Source organism: Ornithorhynchus anatinus, chromosome 12 (genome assembly GCF_004115215.2).
Source record: "Ornithorhynchus anatinus isolate Pmale09 chromosome 12, mOrnAna1.pri.v4, whole genome shotgun sequence".
Classification (NCBI taxonomy): domain Eukaryota; kingdom Metazoa; phylum Chordata; class Mammalia; order Monotremata; family Ornithorhynchidae; genus Ornithorhynchus; species Ornithorhynchus anatinus.
This window is the reverse complement of record NC_041739.1, coordinates 27,518,855-27,540,195: the sequence shown is the minus strand read 5'-3', so window position 1 is coordinate 27,540,195 and position 21,341 is coordinate 27,518,855. Positions and strand designations below refer to the sequence as shown.

General features: G+C 45.4%; 1 protein-coding gene across 9 annotated transcripts in view; it reads right to left on the bottom strand.

Annotated features, from left to right (window-relative positions):
• Positions 1-21,341, bottom strand: part of RNF150 (ring finger protein 150) — a 176,931-nt gene that overhangs the window by 40,326 nt on the left and 115,264 nt on the right. For all 9 annotated transcript variants that reach the window (XR_003763285.2, XR_005660604.1, XR_005660605.1 and 6 more), the window contains exons 3-4: positions 8,157-8,228; positions 7,123-7,205 (exon numbers count right to left, since the gene is read on the bottom strand). Coding sequence is in view for 1 of the 9 variants with exons in the window: in XM_039913674.1 (XP_039769608.1) it covers positions 7,123-7,205; positions 8,157-8,228 (155 nt within the window). In the remaining 8 variants the exon portion in view is untranslated. The remainder of the gene's footprint in view (positions 1-7,122; positions 7,206-8,156; positions 8,229-21,341) is intronic.

Below are 21,341 nucleotides of genomic sequence, written 5' to 3'. Positions count from 1 at the left end.
TCTACTCCTCTGGCTTTATACACCACAGCACAAGGTGCTGGATTTTGGATGGACTTTGGGATTTGGCCAAGGACACCCAAAGATAGCACCTAGACACTTCCTGGCCTGGGAGTCGGTGGACTGGCATTCTAATCCCGACTCTGCCAATTGTTTGCTGTGTCACTTTGGGCAAGTCACTTTACTATTCTGTGCTTCAGTTCCTTCACCTGTAAAATGGGGATTCAATACCCGTTCTCCCTCCTACATAGACTGAGAGACCCATTTGGGACCTCACCTCCCTGCTCTCTTATTACAACAAAGCCCACACACTTCGCTCGTCAAATGCCAACCTACTCACTGTACCTCGATCTTTATCTCACCACCGACCTGTCACCTACGTCCTGTCTCTGGCCTGAAATGTCCTACCTCTTCCTGACCGACAATTACTTTCTCCAACTTCAAGCCTGATTGAAGGCACATCTCCAATTGGCCTTCCCTAAGTCTCATTTCCTCTTTTCCCACTCCCTTCTGTATCACCCTGATTTGCTCCCTTTACTCATCCCTCCCTCAGCCCCACAGCTTTTATGTAAAGATTCCTCATTTATTTATATTTATGCCTGTCTCCCCCTCTACCCAGGGAGCATGTTGTGGGCAGGGAATGTGTCTACCACCTTTGCTATATTGTACTTCCCCAAGCACCTAGTAGAGTACCCTGCAGTTATTAAGCACTCAATAAATGTGACTGTTTGGGATAGAGATTGTGTCTGACCTGATTAACTTGTATCTACTCCAGCACAGAGAACAGTCCCTGACATATAGTAACAGCTTAATAAATGCCACTATAATATTATAACAGAGGAAGCCAGGGAAAGGGGAATATGGGAACTGATAATGTTATTGATTATTGTCTTAAGGACCAATAGGCAGCCGATGCAGTCCTCTGTGGAATCGGTAGAGCTACATACAACAACAACAATAATAAAAAACAAGCTTAAAAGGGCAGAAAAAGGTTATGTAGACACTTTCCTGAATTGTTTTCAGTAAAGGAGACTTGTGACCTGCACAAAGAAGTCAAAGATTCCAAGAGGCTCTGTGAGCTTGATCTGCTGATGAATCCTAAATTAAGAAGAGCAGATGTACCAGCAGGGAAAGGCAAAGGGGAGACCAGCTATCCTCAGCCAAGTGAGAAAATTCAGGGAAACTTCTACATAACACTTCCCCTACTCCATGAATCATGTTTCTCCCTTGAATTTTTGTGGTGAAAAGATGCAGCCAAAGATGCATTTGACCCCACCTTGGGATTGAATGTTTGCTCGGCCTATTGATGTGAACCAAAAACCCAGCTCAGAAAAACACTGGAAGGAAGTTTCATCTTAAAAAACAAAGTTGGAGTTGCCCTCTAGGGTCTCGAAAACTCTGATGTGCACTACCTCCCACCCCCGACTCCCCACCTGTAGGAGACCCCATTTCTGGAAACAGGTTATCAATGCCAGGCGGCAGATTCACAAGGATAAATTCTGATAATGACCAGTGTGAAGAACTAATCTCTTTTGAATAGCTCAAAAACCAGGAATCGATATGATGAGGAAAAAGCTTCGGACATCCTAGGTCTCATTTGACAGAGCAAAAGGGTTTTTTGCATTGCAGCACTTCTGCATCTGACCTAATTACTCTGTATTTACCCCAGTGCTTAGAATAGTGCTTGATACATATTAAGCGCTTAATACCACAGGGATTATTATCATTAGGGGGCAGATTTTGGAAAGGTGGAAGCACACATGCATTTAGAAGGGATTTACTCCCCCAGAGTCAAACGCCACAGCTCACAGCACACTAGGGGATGGGGGTGGGGCAGGACTAGAGGAGTAACTGCTAGGACTAGGCCTCAGTGAAGGTTTCCCACCGAAGAGCCATCTAGGGTCTCTCACATGACGGATAAGATGAGCAGAAATCTTGGAAAACAGTTGGCTGGCCTAGACGGCAAAGACTGCAGCAACTCCTGAGGTAGCTGCCCTGGCAACCCCTTGTTGGTCCATGGTGATGATGATGGTGTTTGTTAAGCGCTTACTATGTGCCAAGGACTATTCAAAGCGCTGAGTAGATACAAGGTAATCAGGTTGTCCCGTGTGAGGCTCAGAGTCTTCATCCTCATTTGACAGATGAGAGAACTGAGGTACAGAAAAGTGAAGGGACTTGCCCAAAGTCATACAGTTGACAAGTGGCGGAGCCGGAATTAGAACCCACAACCTCTGACTCCCAAGCCCGGGCTCTTGCCACTAAGCCACAATGCTTCTCCAAGCATGACATGGTCACTAATGTGCCACCATATTGGCCATAAACAGATTTATGGTACGCCAAGCCAAGCACTGTACAGGGTAATCAGGTCGGACACAGTCCCTACCTGACATAGAACTCACAGTCTAAGAAGGAGGGAGAACAGGTATTAAATCTCCATTTTACAGATGAGGAAATGAAGGCTCAGAGAAGTTAAGTAACATACTGAAGGCCACACATCAGGTAAATGGTGGAGCCATGATTACAACCCAGGTCTCCTGATCCCAGGCCCTTACTCTTTTCAAATGGACCACTCTGCTTTCTGCTGTGCACAAAAATCTGATGGTACTTTGAAATATGGAATTTGAAAAGAATACTCTGGACCTCTCAACTTGCCCAGTGGGAAGTTGACTAGCAGGGGAGAACGTATGCCAGTAACACATAATCAAGTCCTTCAGACAGGTTCTCGAGTCTTTGTGAATAGACCAAGTCTTGCCTATCATTCCCAATGGGGGACCCCATTATCACCGTGTCAAATTAACTAGATACATCAGACTCCCAAAGTAACGATCAGAGGATCAAGGATCTGGGTGTTTCAAAGAAAACTGGGGGTTTCACAAGTGAAGAAAAGTGTCATTGATAATTGGTTAGTGGAAATATGGTAGGATCCAGGGGGACTAATGAACTGTGGAAGTTTGAGGAATGACTCAACTTCCCAGAAGACGCAAGGCATTCTGGAGATAATTTTGCAAGGAGTAAGACTGGTAAGAGCTAACAGGAAATTCAGTGGGCCAGCACATATGAAAGTCCCAGGGAACGTTATCAAGGGTTTAATGGTGAAAAAGTTCTTCCTTTTTTAAATAACCTAGTTGAAAATTTTATAAGAAAGTGTTTGCTTAAGAAACGGACGCAGCATGGCCTAATGGAAAGAGCACAGGCCTGAAAAATCAGAGGACCTGGATTCCAATCCCAGCTCTGCCACTTGCCCACTGTGTGACCTTGGGCAAGTCATTAACTTCTCTGGGCCTCAATTTCGTCATCTGTAAAATGGGAATTCAACACCTTTTTCCCTCCTCCTTAGATTGTGAGTTCCCTGTGGGTCACGGACTTTTTCTGATCTGATTATCTCGTATCTACCCAGCACTTAGTATAATACTTGACACCCAGTAAGTGCATAATATCTATAATAATTATTACTATTATCATCATCATCATTATTATGTATGGGTATCATGAGATCAAGAAATGCTGATTATCTTGGGCACTTTGGCCTTATCCACATATCAGGGAATTGTGGAAGTGAGTGATATTGGCCATAAGACGGCACGTAGAAGAAATCAAAGAGTGAGTTGAGCAAGAGTTTAATTACTGGGAGGAAAAATGCAATTGTCCCAGGCCTAGCAAAGATAAAATCAATGACGAAAAGGAGTTGTGGAAACTATTCTCTCCTCCTCATTTCTACCTTCAGTTAAATATTAATGCTTTAGCATTCTCCTAGGAGACAAAACTGCAAAGGGAAGACTGAATAATTCCTTCTGGATTAAAAATGGAGATTGCAATGGAGAGTAACTGTATAAGATTGACAGCTGTTTTTAACATTTTCCAGGTCACCAACGGGTTGCCTTACCTAGTAGCATTAACACACTTTTCCTAATGAAATGTCTGCAAAGTGCTTTATGAGCTTCATGAAAAGATGCTATGTAATTATGAGGTGGTTTCGTGGTAATTAGTCTCTCACTCATCTTTATAATTTCCTTGAGCCAAGGGCAAGGGCAGGTAAAAGAATTATCCCATTTCTTAAGGGTGTGGCAAGCACCCGAGTTAAATATAAGCCACCAGAGATGAATAGATGACCTGTAGAGGTCACCCCCCAATTACCGCATGGGAGAATGGTGCCCCAAACCACATCATCTCAGCCCTCTAACCTCTTTACGGGAGGTCGGCAGCATTTTTCTGGAAGGTCCAAGCAAACGACAATTTATATACGTAGTAATAATGATAACTGTGATATTTGTTAAGCCCATACTAATGAGCCAAGCACTGGACCAAGCACTAGGGTAGGTACAAGATAATCAGGTCAGCACAGCCCCTGTCCCTCATGGGGCTCAAAGTCTAGATAGGAGGGAGAACAGGTACTGAATCTCCATTTTATAGACGAGGCCCACGGTCTGGCTTTGGTGTCTGGACCACAGTCACAGAGCGGGCAAGTGGTGGAGCTAGGATTAGAACCCAGGTCCTCTAACATTCCCTCTATGCCATGTAGTGGTAGAGGAAGGAAACTATTAAACTATTCTAAGTGATTCTTGGAAATAGGGTCACCTTGCAGATAACAGGCACACCCTCTCTGACAGGAAGTGCCTTGCATGGAGGGGAAACTCAAAGCAGCAGTGGAGTGAGGAGTGAAGGCTCCAACGGACCTTTGTCCTTGATCTCTCCAACAGCCTCCCACGCCCCCGATTCCACGTCCTCGCCTCTCCAGCGGGAGTCACGTCTGGGCTGTTAGAGCCGAGGTCATGGGTACACAGAAAGCCATTTCTAGGTTGTAGGCTCGTTGTGGGCGGGAAATGTGTCTATTTATGGTTATAATGTACTGTCCCAAGCCCTCAGTACAGTAGTTTGCACACAGTAAACTCTCAATAAATACGACTGAATGAATGAATTTCTAGCTGGTAGAGCTAGAAACGTTAGCTGCTTTTTGCATCCCTCTCCTTCCTCACCAGGTGGCTCTCTCTCCAAGTGCCTCTGGTAGAAAGACTCCAGTTTTCTGGAGTGCAGACAACATCGCCCTGTGCCACCGGCCCCTTCCCCTCAGCCCTGAGCTGTCCGCAGAAGAGAAGAGTTTCAGCTTAATAAAACTAATATTGATAGTAATAATAATAATTGCAGGATTTAAGCGGTTACTATGTGCAAGGCACTGTACTAAACGCTGGGGTGATACAAGCAAATGGGGTTGGACAACGTTCCCGTCCCACGTGGGGCTAACAGTCTTAATCACCACTTTACAGGTAAGGTAACCAAGTCACAGAGAATGAAGTGACTTGCCCACGTTCACAGAGCAGACAAGTGGCGGAGCTGGGATTAGAACCCAGGTCCTTCTGACTCCAAGGCTTGTGCTCTGTCCATGAGGCCACTCCGCTTGAGCCCAGTTCTGCCTCTCAGTGATTCTTGCTCCTCTCCTCCAATCCTCAACCCCGTGTGTGTGGGAGGAGTTGGGGAAGTTGGTGGAGAGGGGACTGGGCTCCCTGAAGACACGCGGCAGCTACAAGAACATCTCTAGCTACGTGACCCTCATTCCTAAAGTTCTTAAACAGGAAGGGAAGAAGAGAGATGCAAGATGTAGAATACGTCTCTGTCCCAACCCCACTCATCCAGCTAGAAAGGGATTTCTGTGGCCTTGTAGGCTTGGCCCCCACGGCCCAGGCCTGATTGCTGTTAGAGAGGTGAGGACGTGGAATCGGGGGAGGAGATCAAGGATGGGGCCTGGGAGAGCCCTTGCTGTGCCGTTTTGAGTTCCCTCTCCATGGGAGATCTAGGCTGGGAAACACGCAGCAGTAGAAGTAAATGCATGGAGTCCCACTCGGTGGATGGTGTCGAGGCAGAGACATTCCCTGACAGCCCGAGTTGGCCTTGGCCCTGAAGCCCTCGAGGAAGGCAAGCAGTGAGCCTTCCAGTGTGGCTATGCTTCTCCAGCCTTTCTAAGCTATCGGTCCAGCTAACATCCCCTGCCAATTCCACTCCCACTGCTAGTTAGGGGCAGGGAATATGTCTCTTATATTGCACTCTCCCAAGCACTTATTACAAACAGTAAGCACTCGATAAATACAACTGAATGAATAACTACTGTTTTCTTTTTAGGGTAGTATCTCCTCCACTATAGTAGTAACAATAACATATATTTCTATTAATGTCTGTCTCCCTCTCTAGACTGTAAGTTCGTTGTGGGCAGAGAATGTGTCTTTTTATTGTTATACTGTACGTTCCAAAGCACTTAGTACAGTGCTCTGCACATAACGCTCAATAAATACGACTGACTAATATTTATTAAGTACTTACTGAGCTCCAAGTGATCAGAAAGAGAACACAGCTAGGAATCAGGCATGGCACCTTATCCCTTGAAGGGCTCACAACTTATAAACATACTGAGGTGAAATTAGAGACGGACTTGGAAATTAGGTGTTTTTTACCAGAACAACACTGGTGATCATATGCATCTGAAACGACCTCACTGAAAAGTGACTTCCACATCGCTGATTTAGCAACGGGGAAAACACCCAGAATATGAACAGACAGGCTGCAGCTTCTCCATTTTTAATCAGCAGACGGCGATTTCAAGAGATTGGAGAGTTTGGAGTTTTTGCAGAGGTAAACTGAAGAAGAGCTAAACCTGGTTGTTCCCTCTTCTCTGGGTATCTCCTCTAAAAGGTGACACAGAGCCCTGCTCTAGCTATTCTTACAGGGGGCGTGGACTTCAGGTCATGATTAGCTAAGAAGCTCTGAGTCGCCTTGTGGTTCTCCAGAGCAATCCAGCTTCTTTAAGGTATGCAGTCGGCCCCAGATTTTCCTGCTTTTATATTAAGCCAGAATTAATCCTGAACCACAACATATTAGTTTCACAGAAAAAAAATCACACCTTGGATTATGTCGTTGATACAGTATCTTGTGACACTTCTGTTTATGGAGTTTATAATCTACTTAAACTGGAAATGGAGCAGATTTTTATAAGGATGGATTGGATGCCTTCCAGATCACACCAGGTAGTTTTAAGCATCCCCCCCCGATCCCACACTGGGAGGGCTGGGAGGGGCCGATAACAGTGACATTCTCCCCAAACAGCCCCCTCCCTCAATGATAGGCACCTCACTAACTTACCGGCAGGGGAGGATCCGGACAACATCATTGGGCTTGTAGCCTTCGATACAAACTGCACAGTTGTCAAAATCGGGCTCGGTTTCCTACAACCAAGAGAGCATGGATCAACCTGCCGTCTTGGCCAGGTACATCTTCAGTACGAGGACTCGCACAACCACACCCAGCCAAGGCTGGCACCCACTAAGCTTTCAAGACTGTAGTTCTCAACCAGAAATATAAGCAAACCGCCCAACGGCTCTGGAGCCAGCTTCCTTCATCAGTAATTTACCACAGCTTTGGCTCAGTTTCCACCTCCCTCGCCTTCTCCACGTCCTCCGGAGCTCTATGTACCACTGCTAGTGGTCTCGGTTTTCAGGAGGGAAGGCAGCCAACCCTTCATCACTAGAGTGGCACAGAGTGGTGTCTGCTTTCTGATTCTACCCCCTAAGAGGGTGCGGCGGGCTTGGGCCAGGCTGCTCTGAGGGTAAGATCATTAGGCCACAGGAGAGCAGAGAAGAGAAATCACGGGGTGTCTCTGGGAAGCACAGTTATTTTTCAGAAGGTCTAGGACCTGGTTTGAGGGTTCCCCAAGATCTTCTACACTAGGGCGCAGGGCCCCCAAACCAACCGAGCCCTTGGCAGGTCCAGGATAGCTGAGGGATGCCATGTCTGCCAGGGGATCAGGTGTCTATGAGCCTGTGGCCCTTGGCTGGGCCACCAGTCTTAAGATTGGGGTCCTGAGGAGGAGTGGGTGAGTGGAGGTGGCATAATTGGCTCTTGGCCCTCCTGAACAATCATGAACAAAGTGTGTGCACCAAGGCACAGTTCTGTGAGAGAGTATGTGAGTGTGCAGGTCTGCCTCAGGTATGTCTACCTTTCCCCTTCCCACTGATTAAGCACTTTTACCCTCTCTCTGCTTTCCCAGAATAGGGCTTGTTTTCATCATTACTTTCTCTCATGTAAGGGAATGTGTCTCTTTCTCCTCCTCTTGCTCCTCTAGCAATCAGGTGTGAACCAGAGCCAGCAGCCCTTTGAAACAAAGGTGGGGAAATTACCTTGTCCCCTTTCCTGATGGTCCTGACCTGCAGCTTGCTGATGGCTTTCTTTGCGGCATCCCCAAGACGACGCTGAAAAGATGAAGCACAAAAACTGTGGGTTAGAAGGAAGGCGCCACCACCTGATCTTTCAGAGCTGCTTAAAGGCCGAGGAAGTTGTCGATGAAACTGTGGAGGTGTTCCACACACAGTAAGCACTCAATAAATACCACTGATTGATTGGAGGACGGGAAGAATATAAAAGGCAGAAATGGGGGCAAGGGGAGGACTTCTGTGGGGATCTAGCACAGGACACACTATGCTTCCTTTCCAAAGTTCCTTTTGGCAAAGAAACCAATCAGAAAGTCACTCTACATGGCACTGGCTTTTCTTTATGGTATTTGTTAAACGCTTACTCTGGGCTAAGCTCTGACGTAGACACAAAGTAATGTTTTTTTTTAAATTTATTTTTTAAATGGTATATGTTACGTGCTTACTATGTGCCTGGTACTGTACTATACTAAGCGCTGGGGTAGATACAAGATAATCAGGTTGGGCACAGTCTCTGTCCCACATGGGGTTCACAATCTAAGTTACTCAAAGCTGCAGCAGGGGAATGTAAGATCGGCCCATTTTATCCAGTAGTTTTGCACATTATTTTTGATATGGCTTCTGCTCTTTTCAGAAGCACTATAAAAGAAAGAAAAAAAGTTGAGTAAAATCTTGGGTTGACTCAAATATCCCCTGCTAGACTGTAAGCTCCTAAAGGACAGGGACTGTGTCTACCAACTGTAGAGAAGCGGTGTGTCCTAGTGGATGAAGCACAGGACTGGGAGTCAGAAGAAGCTGGGTTCTAGTTCCAACTCCACCACTTGACTGCTGTGTGACCTTGGGCAAGTCACTTCACTTCTCTGTGCCTCAGTTTCCTCATCTGTAAAATGGGAATTAAGACTCTGAGCTGCATGTGGGACACAGTCCATGTGTCCAAACTGATTCATTTGTATATACTCCAGCACTTAGTACAGTGCCTGGCACATAGTAAGTTCTAAACAAATACCACACACACACAAACACACAAAAAAAAACTGTATTGTACTCTTTCAAGTGGTCAGTATAATGCTCTGCCCTAAATGAATGCTAATACCAATGACTGAATGATTTTAGGCCTTCTTTCCCCATGGGAAAGGGCACTGAGGTTTCCACTTGCCCTGGCACAAATTCTGAATGATTATAAGCTCCTCAAGGACAGGGACTGTCTTTTACTTCTATTGTACATCTCCCAAGTGCCTACAGAATTCTCTCTCCAACTTTGTTGATAATTTCAATGATTCTGAGGTCAGGTGGCATGTCAAGGAGGCCTAGGATGCTCACTATACTGTAGAAAATGCCCTATCCACAAATAGGGACCAGATCCCAGAGGGACTTTAGAACCTAAGACAGCCAACCTTCCAGAAGCACGGAAAAGCACAGTGTGGTGTAGTGGAAAGAGCATAGGCCTGGGAGTCAGAAGAACCTGGGTTCTAATCCTGCCTCCCTCATGTTTCTGTTATGTGACCTTGGGGAAAATCATTTCTCCGTTACTCAGTTACTTTGTCTGTAAAATGGGGATTACGACTGTGAGCTCCAAGTTAGATAGCTACTGTGTCCAATATGATTAGCTTATATCTACCCCAGGGCTTAGTACAGTGCCTGGTATCAAGTTAAGTACCGACCAAATGCCATAAAAAAAGTGTGTTACCCTCTGTGGACTGAATAGTTATGATCCTTTCCAGGAATGTAAAAACCTGGCCTGTAGTGGGAGCAGTGTAAACAGAATAGGAAAAAAAGGGTGGGAGAACAGCAATGGCTCCTCAATGCTATTTAAACTCAGGGGCTTTCGTAGAAAGCCCAACACATACCAAAACAATGGCTTCCTTTCTCTTCTCCTTAACTGCCCCCAATCCACATCTCAATACTTTTCAGGGTGTGTGATTTCAGCTCTGTGGGACTGTACTGGCTAGAAGTGTTGTAAACACACAAAGGAATCATTGTGTTCTAGTTTTATGAAGCTTCTCCCCACACATTCTGAACTTATCTTTCAGAAGTGGTATCTGGAGATAAAGGTGTTATATTTTTGAAGTTCTCTTCGTGTTAAACCTCTCCACTGACACTGCTGGACACAAACACTATTCCTACCAGGAGGCATTTAATTAGAGCAGTGAGGAACCTTAAAATATGTATGCAGGGAATATGTCTAACAACTCTGTTATATTATACTCTCTCAAGAGCTTAGTACAATGCTCTTCCATCAATCATATTTATTAAGCACTTACTGTGTGCAGAGCACTGTACCAAGAGCTTGGGAGAGTACAATATAACACACATTCCCTGTCCACAACAAGTTTACAGTTTAGAGGGGGAGACAGACAATATAAATAAGTTACAGACATGTACATAAGTGCTGTGGGGAGAGAAGGGGAGTGAATAAAGGGAGCAAGTCAGGGTGATGCAGAAGTGAGTGGAAGTAAAGGAAAAGAGGGCTTAGCCAGGGATGGTCTCTTGGAGGAGATGTGCCTGCGCTAAAGCTTTGAAGGAGTCGGGGGGAGAATAGCTGTCTGCCAGATATGAAGAGGGAGGGCGTTCCAGGCCAGAGGCAGGACATGGGTGAGGGGTTGGTGGCGAGCTAGATGGGATCGAGGTACAGTGAGAAGGTTAGCATTAGAGGAGTGAAGTGTGCGGGCTGGGTTGTAGTAGGAGAGAAGTGAGTTGAGGTACGAGGGGGCAAGATGATTGAGTGCTTTACAGCCAATGGTAAGGAGTTTCTGTTTGATGCAGAGGTGGATGGGCAACCACCGGAGTTTCTTGAGGAGTTGGGAAACATGGCCTGAACGTTTCTGTTGAAAAATGATCTGGGCAACATTATGGCCCGGAGAGGGGCGAGACAAGAATAATGTTGGTATTTGTTAATCGCTTACTACGTGCAGAGCACTGTTCTAAGCGCTGGGGTAGATACAGGGGAATGAGGATGTCCCACGTGAGGCTCACAGTCTTCATCCCCATTTTACAGATGAGGGAACTGAGGCACAGAGAAGTGAAGTCACTTGCCCACAGTCACACAGCTGACAAGGGGCAGAGTCGGGAGGTCAGCAAGGAGGCTGATACAGTAATCAGGGCAAAAAAGGATAAGTGCTTGGATTAATGTGAAAGCAGTCTGGATGGAGAGGAAAAGGTGGATTTTAGAATGAGAAAGAAGAATCAAGGCTAGTGCTAAGTTTACAGGCTTGTGAGACAGGAAGGATGGTGTTGTGGTCTACAGTTTGGGGAAAGTGAGGGGAAGGACAGAGTTTGGCTAGGTAGATAAATTCTGTTTTTGCCATGTTAAGCGGCATGGCCTAGATCTAGACCTAAGTTCCTTATAGGCAGGGAACATGTCTACCAATTCGGTTACACTGTACTCTCCCAAGTGCTTAGTACACTACTCTGCACACAGTGAGTGCTGACTGATTGATCTTTGCCAAATCACTTGACTTCTCTCTGCCTCAGGTTCGTCATCTACAATGCTCTCCTTCCTTCCCCTTTAGACTGTGAGCCCCTTGTGGGACGGGGACTGTGCCTGATCTGATTTTACTGTATCTGACCCAGCGCTTAGCAGTGTGTGGTGCATAACACCGAAATAATTCTTGCTGCATATCCTCTGAGACCCGAGAGTCTGTGTGTTCTGGCAAGCAAGCTGACTGGCTCTCTCCTTCCCCGGAGGCCCGAACTAGGCAGCGGTGTGGATTCCCTAGCCCTGGGGACGGGCCCTGGATCTCCCTCAGTGTTCTGAATGTCACTCCAGGACCTCATGGACTTGGTGAGTCGCCTGGCAGGCACAGGGCCATTCACTTGTTGCTCAGAGCTTCCGTTAAGGTGCTGTTCGCTTTGAAAGAACTCGGCCTTGCTATCAGCTCTTGGGCCTTGCTATCAGCTCTTGGGCGCCTGACTCTGCCCGGAGGCTGACAGGCGGATCTGATTAGACCTTTCTTCGTTGGAATGACCTTCCTTCCTTGGACTTCCCCGCCTCTCTGGAATCTGACTCATGGCATTTCTAGGCGGGCCGTGATCTGGTCTTGTCCACCTCACAATCCACAGCAGAATGCGAGCTTCTTGCAGGCAGAGTTGAGCTTTGTCGCAGCTCTGTCAGAGTCCTCAGAACAGTGGATGTGTGCAACAATGCTGCTGACCAACTGGGGAACGTGGGCCAGTCACCGCAAAAGTATGAGCTTCCATCCTCAGTTAATGTCTTGTTGTGCTTGTGCCTATCTGAAGGTTTGTGAGGGCGGAGTCAGGATTACACAACAGCTCATAGGCTGGGTGCAGCGGAAAAACTCACTTAAAGAATGGGTTTGTGTTCAATTCATCACCACCAACAACATTTACTGAGCCTACTAGGCAGAGAAGTGACCTAAGCAGTTGGAAACATACAACAAAAGTAAAAGACACAATCTTTGCCTTCAAGAACTAACAAAAAGACTCCTTTTTATTCTCAATTATATTACATGCCCCCCCATCTCTCTTCCTTTATCTCTGTCTCCCTTCCCCTGCTGGGTCACAGCAGGCTGATTAAACCTGGGGAAATTCCTAGTTTCATCCAACTCCTCTCGGGTTATGGCCAGCGCTGCCCACGAAGCTTCAGGGCTTCAGTACCACTGAAACTATTACATCAACTCCGCCATTTCACATGACCTCCCTGCCACTGACCACCAGGCCCCCTAGCCAGTGTATTTTTGAAGCTCTGTCTTTCTCCTTTTCTCCCCGAAAGTAAACTAGCAGTTCCTGGTCCCAGAACTCAGAATTTCTCATCCAGTCCTCAGATACCTTTTCTCCCTCCTACTTAGACTGCGAGCCCCATATGCAACCTGATTAGGCTGTATCTACTCCAGCGCTTAGTATAGTGCTTGGCACATAGTAAACACTTAACAAATGCCATTATTAATATTATTGTCATTGTTATTACTGTTGGTGTTTTACAGTTACTTGCAGTTGCCTTCACATTCTGGGGCTCCTTACTGATTACCGAGCCCCAGAATATGGGGGTAGCTGCAAGTAATAGTAAACCAACAATAACAATAATAATTAATAATAATAATTATGGTATTTGTTAAGCTCTTACTACATGCCAAGCACTGTTCTAAGCACTGGAGTAGAGACAAGGGGATCAGGTTGTCCCATATGGGGCTCACAGGCTCAATCCCCATTTTACAGATGAGGTAACGGAGGCACAGAGAAGCTAAGTGACTTGCCCAAGGTCACACAGCAGACAAGTGGGGGAGGTGGGATTAGAACCCATGACCTCTGACTCTCAAGCCCGTGCTTTTGCCACTAGGCCATGTTGCTTCCAATAATATTTATAATGGTATTTGTTAAGCATTTACTATGTGCCAGGCACTATATTAAGCGCTGGGGTAGATACATGCTAATCAGGTTCCATATGGGGCTAAGTAGGAGGGAGAAAAGGATCAAGGCTCAGTTCCTCAAACATCCCCAACTCTACTCCTGAGAGAAGTGCTGGCTTGCCATTTTTCAGGGGTCTTTCAGGACAAATTAACTGCTTCACAATAGCGAAAATCAAATACATTTGCTGAAAGGCAACACCTCAAGCACTGTGTCTTGATATATTGACCCGAGCACTACATCTAAATTCAATGACTGGCCTTTTAAGCAATTAGTATATTGCTGTACATATAGTACGCACTCAACAAATCCCGGCTCCACCACTTGTCAGCTGTGTGACTTTGGGAAAGTCACAACTTCTCTGGGCCTCAGTTACCTCATCTGTAAAATGGGGATTAAGACAGCTCCATGTGGGACAAACTGATTACCTTGTATCCCCCCACCAGTGCCTAGGACTGTGCTTGGCACATAGTAAGTGCTTAACAAATGCCATCATCATCAAATACCAAGGATTGACTGAACTAACTGCAGGGGCCATTTTCACATCAGTTCAATTCGGGAACATAATTTTCTTCACACTGGCTAAATGAAGCACTCAGACGGAAAAAAAAAAGCTTTCAAGCATCGTTTCCCACCATACTCAAAGGGAAGCCTGAGAGTTGGGTGCTTTTTTTCTTTCTTAGAAAAGACACCAAAAATGGGATGTTTGGGGGAGGAGTATTTTCATGCTCTACAACTTTTCCTTCTGCTAATAGAACACCTGTCTTTTCTGCCTAATCTTCAAGACTGAAGGACAAGATTAAAGACAGTATGAAACTTTGATATTTGTCATTTCTTATATAACTGAAATGCTCACTGCATGGGGTGAAATCTGAGCTTGATCATTTTTTAAAAAGTCTCATTTATCTCTCCTGTCCAATGATGACCTTCCCAAAGACATCAATAAGCAATAAGCAGCAGGGCCTAATGGTAAGAGCACAGACCTGGGAGTCAGAAGACATGGGTTCAAATTCCAGCTCTGTCACTTACCTGCTGTATGACCTGGGGCATGTCACTTAACATCTCTGTGTCTCAGTTGCCTCATCTGCAAAATGGAGAATTAAAACCTGTTCTCCCTCCTAGTTAGACTATGAGCCCCATGGAAGACCTATCTTGTATATAACCCAGCACTTAGTATAGTGCTGGACACAGAGTAATTGCTGAACAAATACCATTAATACTATTATTATTATCATCAAAAGATGGGAGTAGTACTGTAATGGTATTTACTGAGCAACTTCTGAATATGACACACTAGTATTAAGTGCTTGGGAAAGTTCAAGGGAACTGAAACATTCCCTTCCCCCAAGGAACCTATAATCACATGAGGGAATCAGACATATAAAGATATTTATAAATAATGGGAGCAATAGGAAGGAAAAGAGTCAGGGAGTAGAACAAAATATGACAGGATGGAACAACGGAATAAATAACTGAATATGCATAAGTGCTAGGAAAAACCTCTGGCCGGCATCGCAAGATGGCCAGGGACAGAGCTGAGACAAGGATTCAGGGCCGCCACCTCCCGACACCAAGCTCTTCCAATTAGGGTGCATCCATTTTTCTCCCATTCCTCCTTCCTTGGATAATTCTCCAAGTCTTCTTTTACCCTCTCTTCACATTAGCCATTCCTCATTCTTTTCCCCTTTAGCCTTCTTCCTCAGCCCTCTTCCTTTCCTGGCTATTTCCTCTCCCTCTCTTCTCCCTTCTCTTCTCTTCTTCCTTATCCTTCTCATCTTAATCTATAAATGTTTTAATAAAATCCCCTATGCACACTGTACCAAGAAAAACAGTGAAGGAGACAGTTCTGGCCTCTTGCAAGCTTGCATTCCAAACTGCAGGAATTCCTATAGCAGAAGAGATATATCGACGAGCAATCTAGAATGCACATAACTGCACAATATCCAGAAAGACAATAACCCAAGCAAGAGTTAGCAAATAATTACATTACTCATTAGTCTTCAGGAGACAAAAAAAAATTGACATTTGCTAATGTTTTGTCCAATGATATTCATATACACTTTTGTTGTTGTTTCTCCCCTCTCTCTCCTGAGGATTTCTCACACACTCACAGAAGGCATTGCCTGCCTATTCCTTCCCTGGAAGGCTGGCAGCATCTTTACTTAAGTTCACTGTCGGCAGGGAACGTCTGCTAACTTTGTTGTACTGTACTCTCCCAAGCACCTAGTACAGTGCTTTGCACAAGGTAAGCACTTAATAAATACCATTGATTGATTGGTTCACTCCAAGAATCCCTGCGGGCCTCCCCACTTTTTTTCCCATTGACTGTCATTTGGAGAGAATTCTCCCTGGTTCTAAACCCCAAACTCTGAGAGAAAACAAAAATAAAAAAGAATACAAGAAGAGGTTAAGAGAGACCGTGGCAAAGGCATATGGGATGGAAAAGAAATGAATTCTCAGAAATTTAGTTATCTGATGCCAGAAATAAACTTTGCTGCCCCTATCCAAAGCAACAAGCCTGACTGCCGTGGGCCACTCTTCAATGGAAGTGTTGTTCATGGAAAGCAAGGGGCTCGTCTTTATCTGATCCTCCACATCTGAAATTACAACCACAGACTCTGTCCCTGGCAAGGTGTTGTCTCTATTTCTGTGTTGGTCTGTCCTGGGGAACTTGGCCTGGTTGCCTGGAGACCGGGTGCCTGCCCTGACTTGGGCGGCCGGTTTTTTTCCCAGTAGCCCTGCTAACGCTTGTGGGACTCGGTCAAAGCCGCCCTAGCCAAGAACCAACTCTAGGTCAGGACTCTGTCAGAGGAGGACCCAGACTTGGGAGAACAGGACTGGGCAGAGAGAGGCCTGCGACTCAACACTCTGAGCATCCCGGGAGAGCCGTGCCTGAAATCAGGACTTTGCAACTCAAATTCCAGCCACTCCTGGGGAATGTGGGGCAGGGGATGGCCCTGAAAAGATCTCTCTTCTTATTTTGGCTCTAGTGGAAAAGGCAGAGCAGCTGAATGTGTACCTGTTTCTAGGTATTAATTGTGATCCTCCTGTCCTACCTGCAGTCTTGACAGGCATGGAGGGTGAATTCATCACTGACCCAGGCTAATCAATGAGATCAATGGGGAAAGGAAGGGACGAGGCCCCTCTTTCCCTCCTCTTCCCCTCTTCTCTCCTTGAGTATCTCCCAGTTACTTCCCTTGTCCTGAAATGCATCTTTGAGGATTTGGGGGTGAACTGACTGTGGAAGTTTCAGTTTAATAATAACAATGGTGGTATTTGTTAAGCACTTATTATGTATTAAGCACTGTTCTAAGCACTGGGGTAGAAGCAAGTTAATCACGTTGGACACAGTCCATGTCCCACATGGGACTCACAGTCAATCCCCATTTTACAGATGAGGGAACTGAGGCCTTGAGAAGTGAACTAACTTGCCCAAGGTCACACAGCAGACAAGTGGCGGAGCTGGGATTAGAACCCAGGTCCTTCTGATTACCAGGCCCATGCTCTATCCACTTGGCCATAGGAAGAATGCCATCCCTTTTCCCTGCCCGTCTCCTGCCTCCAAAGCACTCACCAAGAAGAGGGTAAGCTACTCCACTAGAATGTAAGCTCTGTAAGGGCAGGGATTATATCTATGTACTCTACTGTATTCTCCTAGGAATGTAATACAGTGCTCTGCTCAATAAACATCATCGATTGAAATGATGAACCTGGCCTGGAATTTTTTTTTTTAACAATTTGGGTCAAATTTCTCATCAGGATTAATAATGTTGGTATTTGTGAAGTGCTTACTATGTACAGAGCACTGTTCTAATAGCTGGGGTAGATACAGCGTAATCAGGTTGGATTGCAGAAGAAAAGGCCAAGGAAGGTGGTATAAAAGGATGGCAAAGTGAGGATCATTCTCAGGGAAATGCTACTGGTCAGGAGAATCCAGGTGTGATCCGCCTGAAGGGCTGATCAACAACTGCTCTAACAACCCTGTTGGAAAACCTCTTGGAGAGCTGACAAAGAGGGTGACTCCAGTGGCATCCCCAGAAATCCCAGACAGCTCTTTGGTGAGCGCCTTCTCCTTCTGACCCCAACTTGCCACCACCCTAACACTAGCTGGGAGAGATGGGAGACAGACTAGTTAAAAACTGGACTGCTCAGGCTCAAACTAGGCAAATGAACACCCTAATCCCCAAAGACCTCCGAATCCCATGAATGATGTTATGCAGAGCAATGAAACGGGCCTGTTTAAGTACATCAAATACAGACGTACTGTAGACTTGGGAATATGGTAGATCAATAATTCACCTCATCCATAATAGCTAAGAGAAGGGATTTTATTTAAAATGTCATTTTCACATGATGAAAAGACTTTAAAGAAATCAGATTCTCCTCCACGATGCGCTGAATTAAAAACTGATAGGTCAGCACCTTTAAAGTACTCAGCATCAATTGCTTATTATGTCAGCAATGAACCTGTTATGCTTGTTATATCTTGGCAAGATTCCACTTGAGGAAATTACACACCGCTACCTACAATTTCCTCCTTTCAGCTGTAGAAGTTACCCTCTGTAATGCTGCTGCAGGAGAAAAGAGCTGACAGCTTCTACAGGTGGCTGCATTTAAGTACTTGGGTGGGAGATATATTACAAACTCTCAAAGGGATTATAGAGCATAAAAAGAGTTATGATGGAGTTAAGATGTGGATGGTTTCCACTTTGTTATTATCTCCTTACCTGGATAAGTCTACTTTAGCAAAGTGAAGAATTGAGGCAATTAGCCACGTAATTCAAGCCGAATAAACTCTTGCCTCAATATTCCGCTTTAAAATGGTACGAAACCGGTCATATGTGGCTTGCTATTTTTAAATGTTATAAATCCAGATGAGTGTGTCAGTTCCCCCTCTTCAATCAGTGGTATTCATTGAACACCTCTGGTGTGCAGCGCAATGTAACCACATGCATGGGAAAGTACATGCATGAGATGAGGGATGCGATATCTGCCCTCAAGCACCTTTCAGTCTTCAGGGGGTGACAGGAATAAAACTGTATTACATAGAGGGGAAATAGTCGAGTCTAAGAATATGTCCTTAAGTGCTGTGGTGAGTATCAAAGTACTTAAGGGGTACATATCCAAGTGCACAGTGGACGCTGAAGGTACGGAGGATAGAGGGAATAAGGGCTTAGTCAGAGAAGCCCTCTTGGATGAAATGTGATTTTCAGAGGGATTTGAAGATAGGGAAAGTGGCAGACTGTCAGATATGAGGGGAGGGAGTTCTAGGCTAGAGGGAAGACATGGAGCTCATTCAAGGAGTCAGTGGGCAAGGGGTCTGTGGCGGGATGGATGAGACTGAAGTACAGAGAATAGGTTACTGTTAGAGAAGTAGAGCGTGCAGATGGTGGCCAATCACCTAGATATATCTGTGACCTATTTATGGAGTAATAGTAGTAAAAGTATTTATTGAGCACTCACTAGGTCCAATGACCTGAACTAAGCATTTGGGAAGTTAAGCTAAACCATGAGACTATTTCCTTCCCACAGGAGTTTATTAACAGGGTAGACAGACATACACATAGCATATCCCATACTGAGCTTCCCCTTTTCCCTCTGCTCCCCCTCTACCCCCACTTTACCTCCCCTCAGCTAAGCCCTCTTTTTCCCCCTTTCCCTCTGCTCCTCCCCCTCTCCCTTCCCCTCCCCTCAACACTGTGCTCGACCACTCAATTGTATATATTTTTATTACCCTATTTATTTTGTTAAGGAGATGTACATCACCTTGATTCTATTCATTGCTATTGTTTTAATGAGACGTTCATCCCCTTGATTCTACTTATTACTATTGTTTTTGTCTGTCTCCCCCGATTAGACTGTTAGCCCATCAATGGGCAGGGACTGTCTCTATCTGTTGCCGATTTGTGCATTCCAAGCGCTTAGTACAGTGCTCTGCACATAGTAAGCACTCAATAAATACTATTGAATGAATGAATGAATCTCATTCAACCCAGATATCCAATATGCCCTTTCCTCTCCATCCAAACTACTTCCATGTTAATCCAGGAACTTATCTTAATAATGTTGGTATTTGTTAAGCGCTTACTATGTGCCGAGCACTGTTCTAAGTGCTGGGGTAGACATAGGGGAATCAGGTTGTCCCACGTGGGGCTCACAGTCTTAATCCCCATTTTACAGATGGGGAACTGAGGCACAGAGAAGTTAAGTGACTTGCCCACAGTCACACAGCCGACAAGTGGCAGAGCTGGGATTCGAACTCATGAGCCCTGACTCCAAAGTCCGTGCTCTTTCCACTGAGCCACGCTGCTTCTCCAACTTATCTTATCCTGCCTTGATTACTGCATCAGCCTCCTTGCTGACCTCCCTGCCTCCTGTCTCTTCCCACTCCTGTCCATACTTCATTCTGCTGCCCAGATCATTTTTCTACACGTCTCAAAAAACCCTGGTGGTCACCCATCCAGCTGAGCATCAAACAGAAACTCCTTACCATCTGCTTTAAAGCGTTCAAAGATCTTGTCTGCTCCTACTTTACCGCGTTGCTTTCTGACTAGAACCCAACCAGCACACTTCATTCCTCTAATGCCAGCCTACTCACTGTACCTCAATCTTGTCTATCTTGCTGCCGACCTCTCACCCACATCCTCCCTCTGGCCTGGAACATCCTTCCTCTTCATATCTGACAGAAGATCACTCTCTCTGCCTTCAAAAGCTTATTAAAAACGCAACTTCTCCAAGAGGTCTTTGCTGATTAAGCACTTATTTCCTCTTTTCCCAATCCCTTCCGTGCAACCCTTGCACTTGAATGTGCACTCTTTATTTACTCCTCCCTCAGCCCCACAGCACTTATGATGTACATATCTGTAATTTACTTATTTATATTAATGCCTGCTTCCTCCTCTTGACTTTAAGCTCATTGTGGGCAGGGTATTCCCCCAAGCTCTTAGTACAGTGCTCTGAACACAGTAGGCGCTCAATAAATACCATTGATTGATTGATATTTACAAACAGGTTAATAGAACCAAACAATCTGTGCCTTAAGGGCAAAGGGAGAGAATAAAGAGATGAGTATTTAAACTTCATTTATACCTAGCTCTTATAATTTGTGTGCTTGTGTCCTTCCCCAAGGGGAAACAGGGGAGGAGGGTAACCTCACTCCGCCATCTCTCCAGGTCATTTTTCATCACTGAGGCCACACCGCTCTGATCCAGACACCAGTCGTATCTCTCTCGCCTCCACCAGCGGGGTTTGGGAGAGGAGGCGGTTGAAAGGGAACAGAGTTGATGGTGGACTGGGTTGACCCTAAAGAGGTTTGGCCACTGTGACTGCACCATACCAGTCTCTCATTTTCAGGATTCCAGACGGTTCAGACATTACCTCAGGGGAGAGTTTAGGGCTGATTTGCTCCATGTGTTTCTGAGAATTGTAGTCTCAGAAGCAATCAATCAGTCAAGCCTACTGATTGGGTGCAGAGCACAGTACTTAGCACTTGGGAGAATACAATATAAGTCACTTTCCCTGCCCACAACAAGCTTACAGGCTAAAGAAACACCAACTGGAATAAAAACTGGGTGATTCTGGCATTGTGAATCCCAGTGGATTCCAAACCAATAAGTAAGTTCAGCACTGGGACATTTCCCAACATTTTGAGATTCTGGGTAGGATTTCTGGGGCTCCCAGGATTAATAATAATAATAATAATGTTGGTATTTGTTAAGTGTTTACTATGTGCAGAGCACTGTTCTAAGCACTGGGGGAGATACAGGGTCATCAGGTTGTCCCACGTAAGGCTCA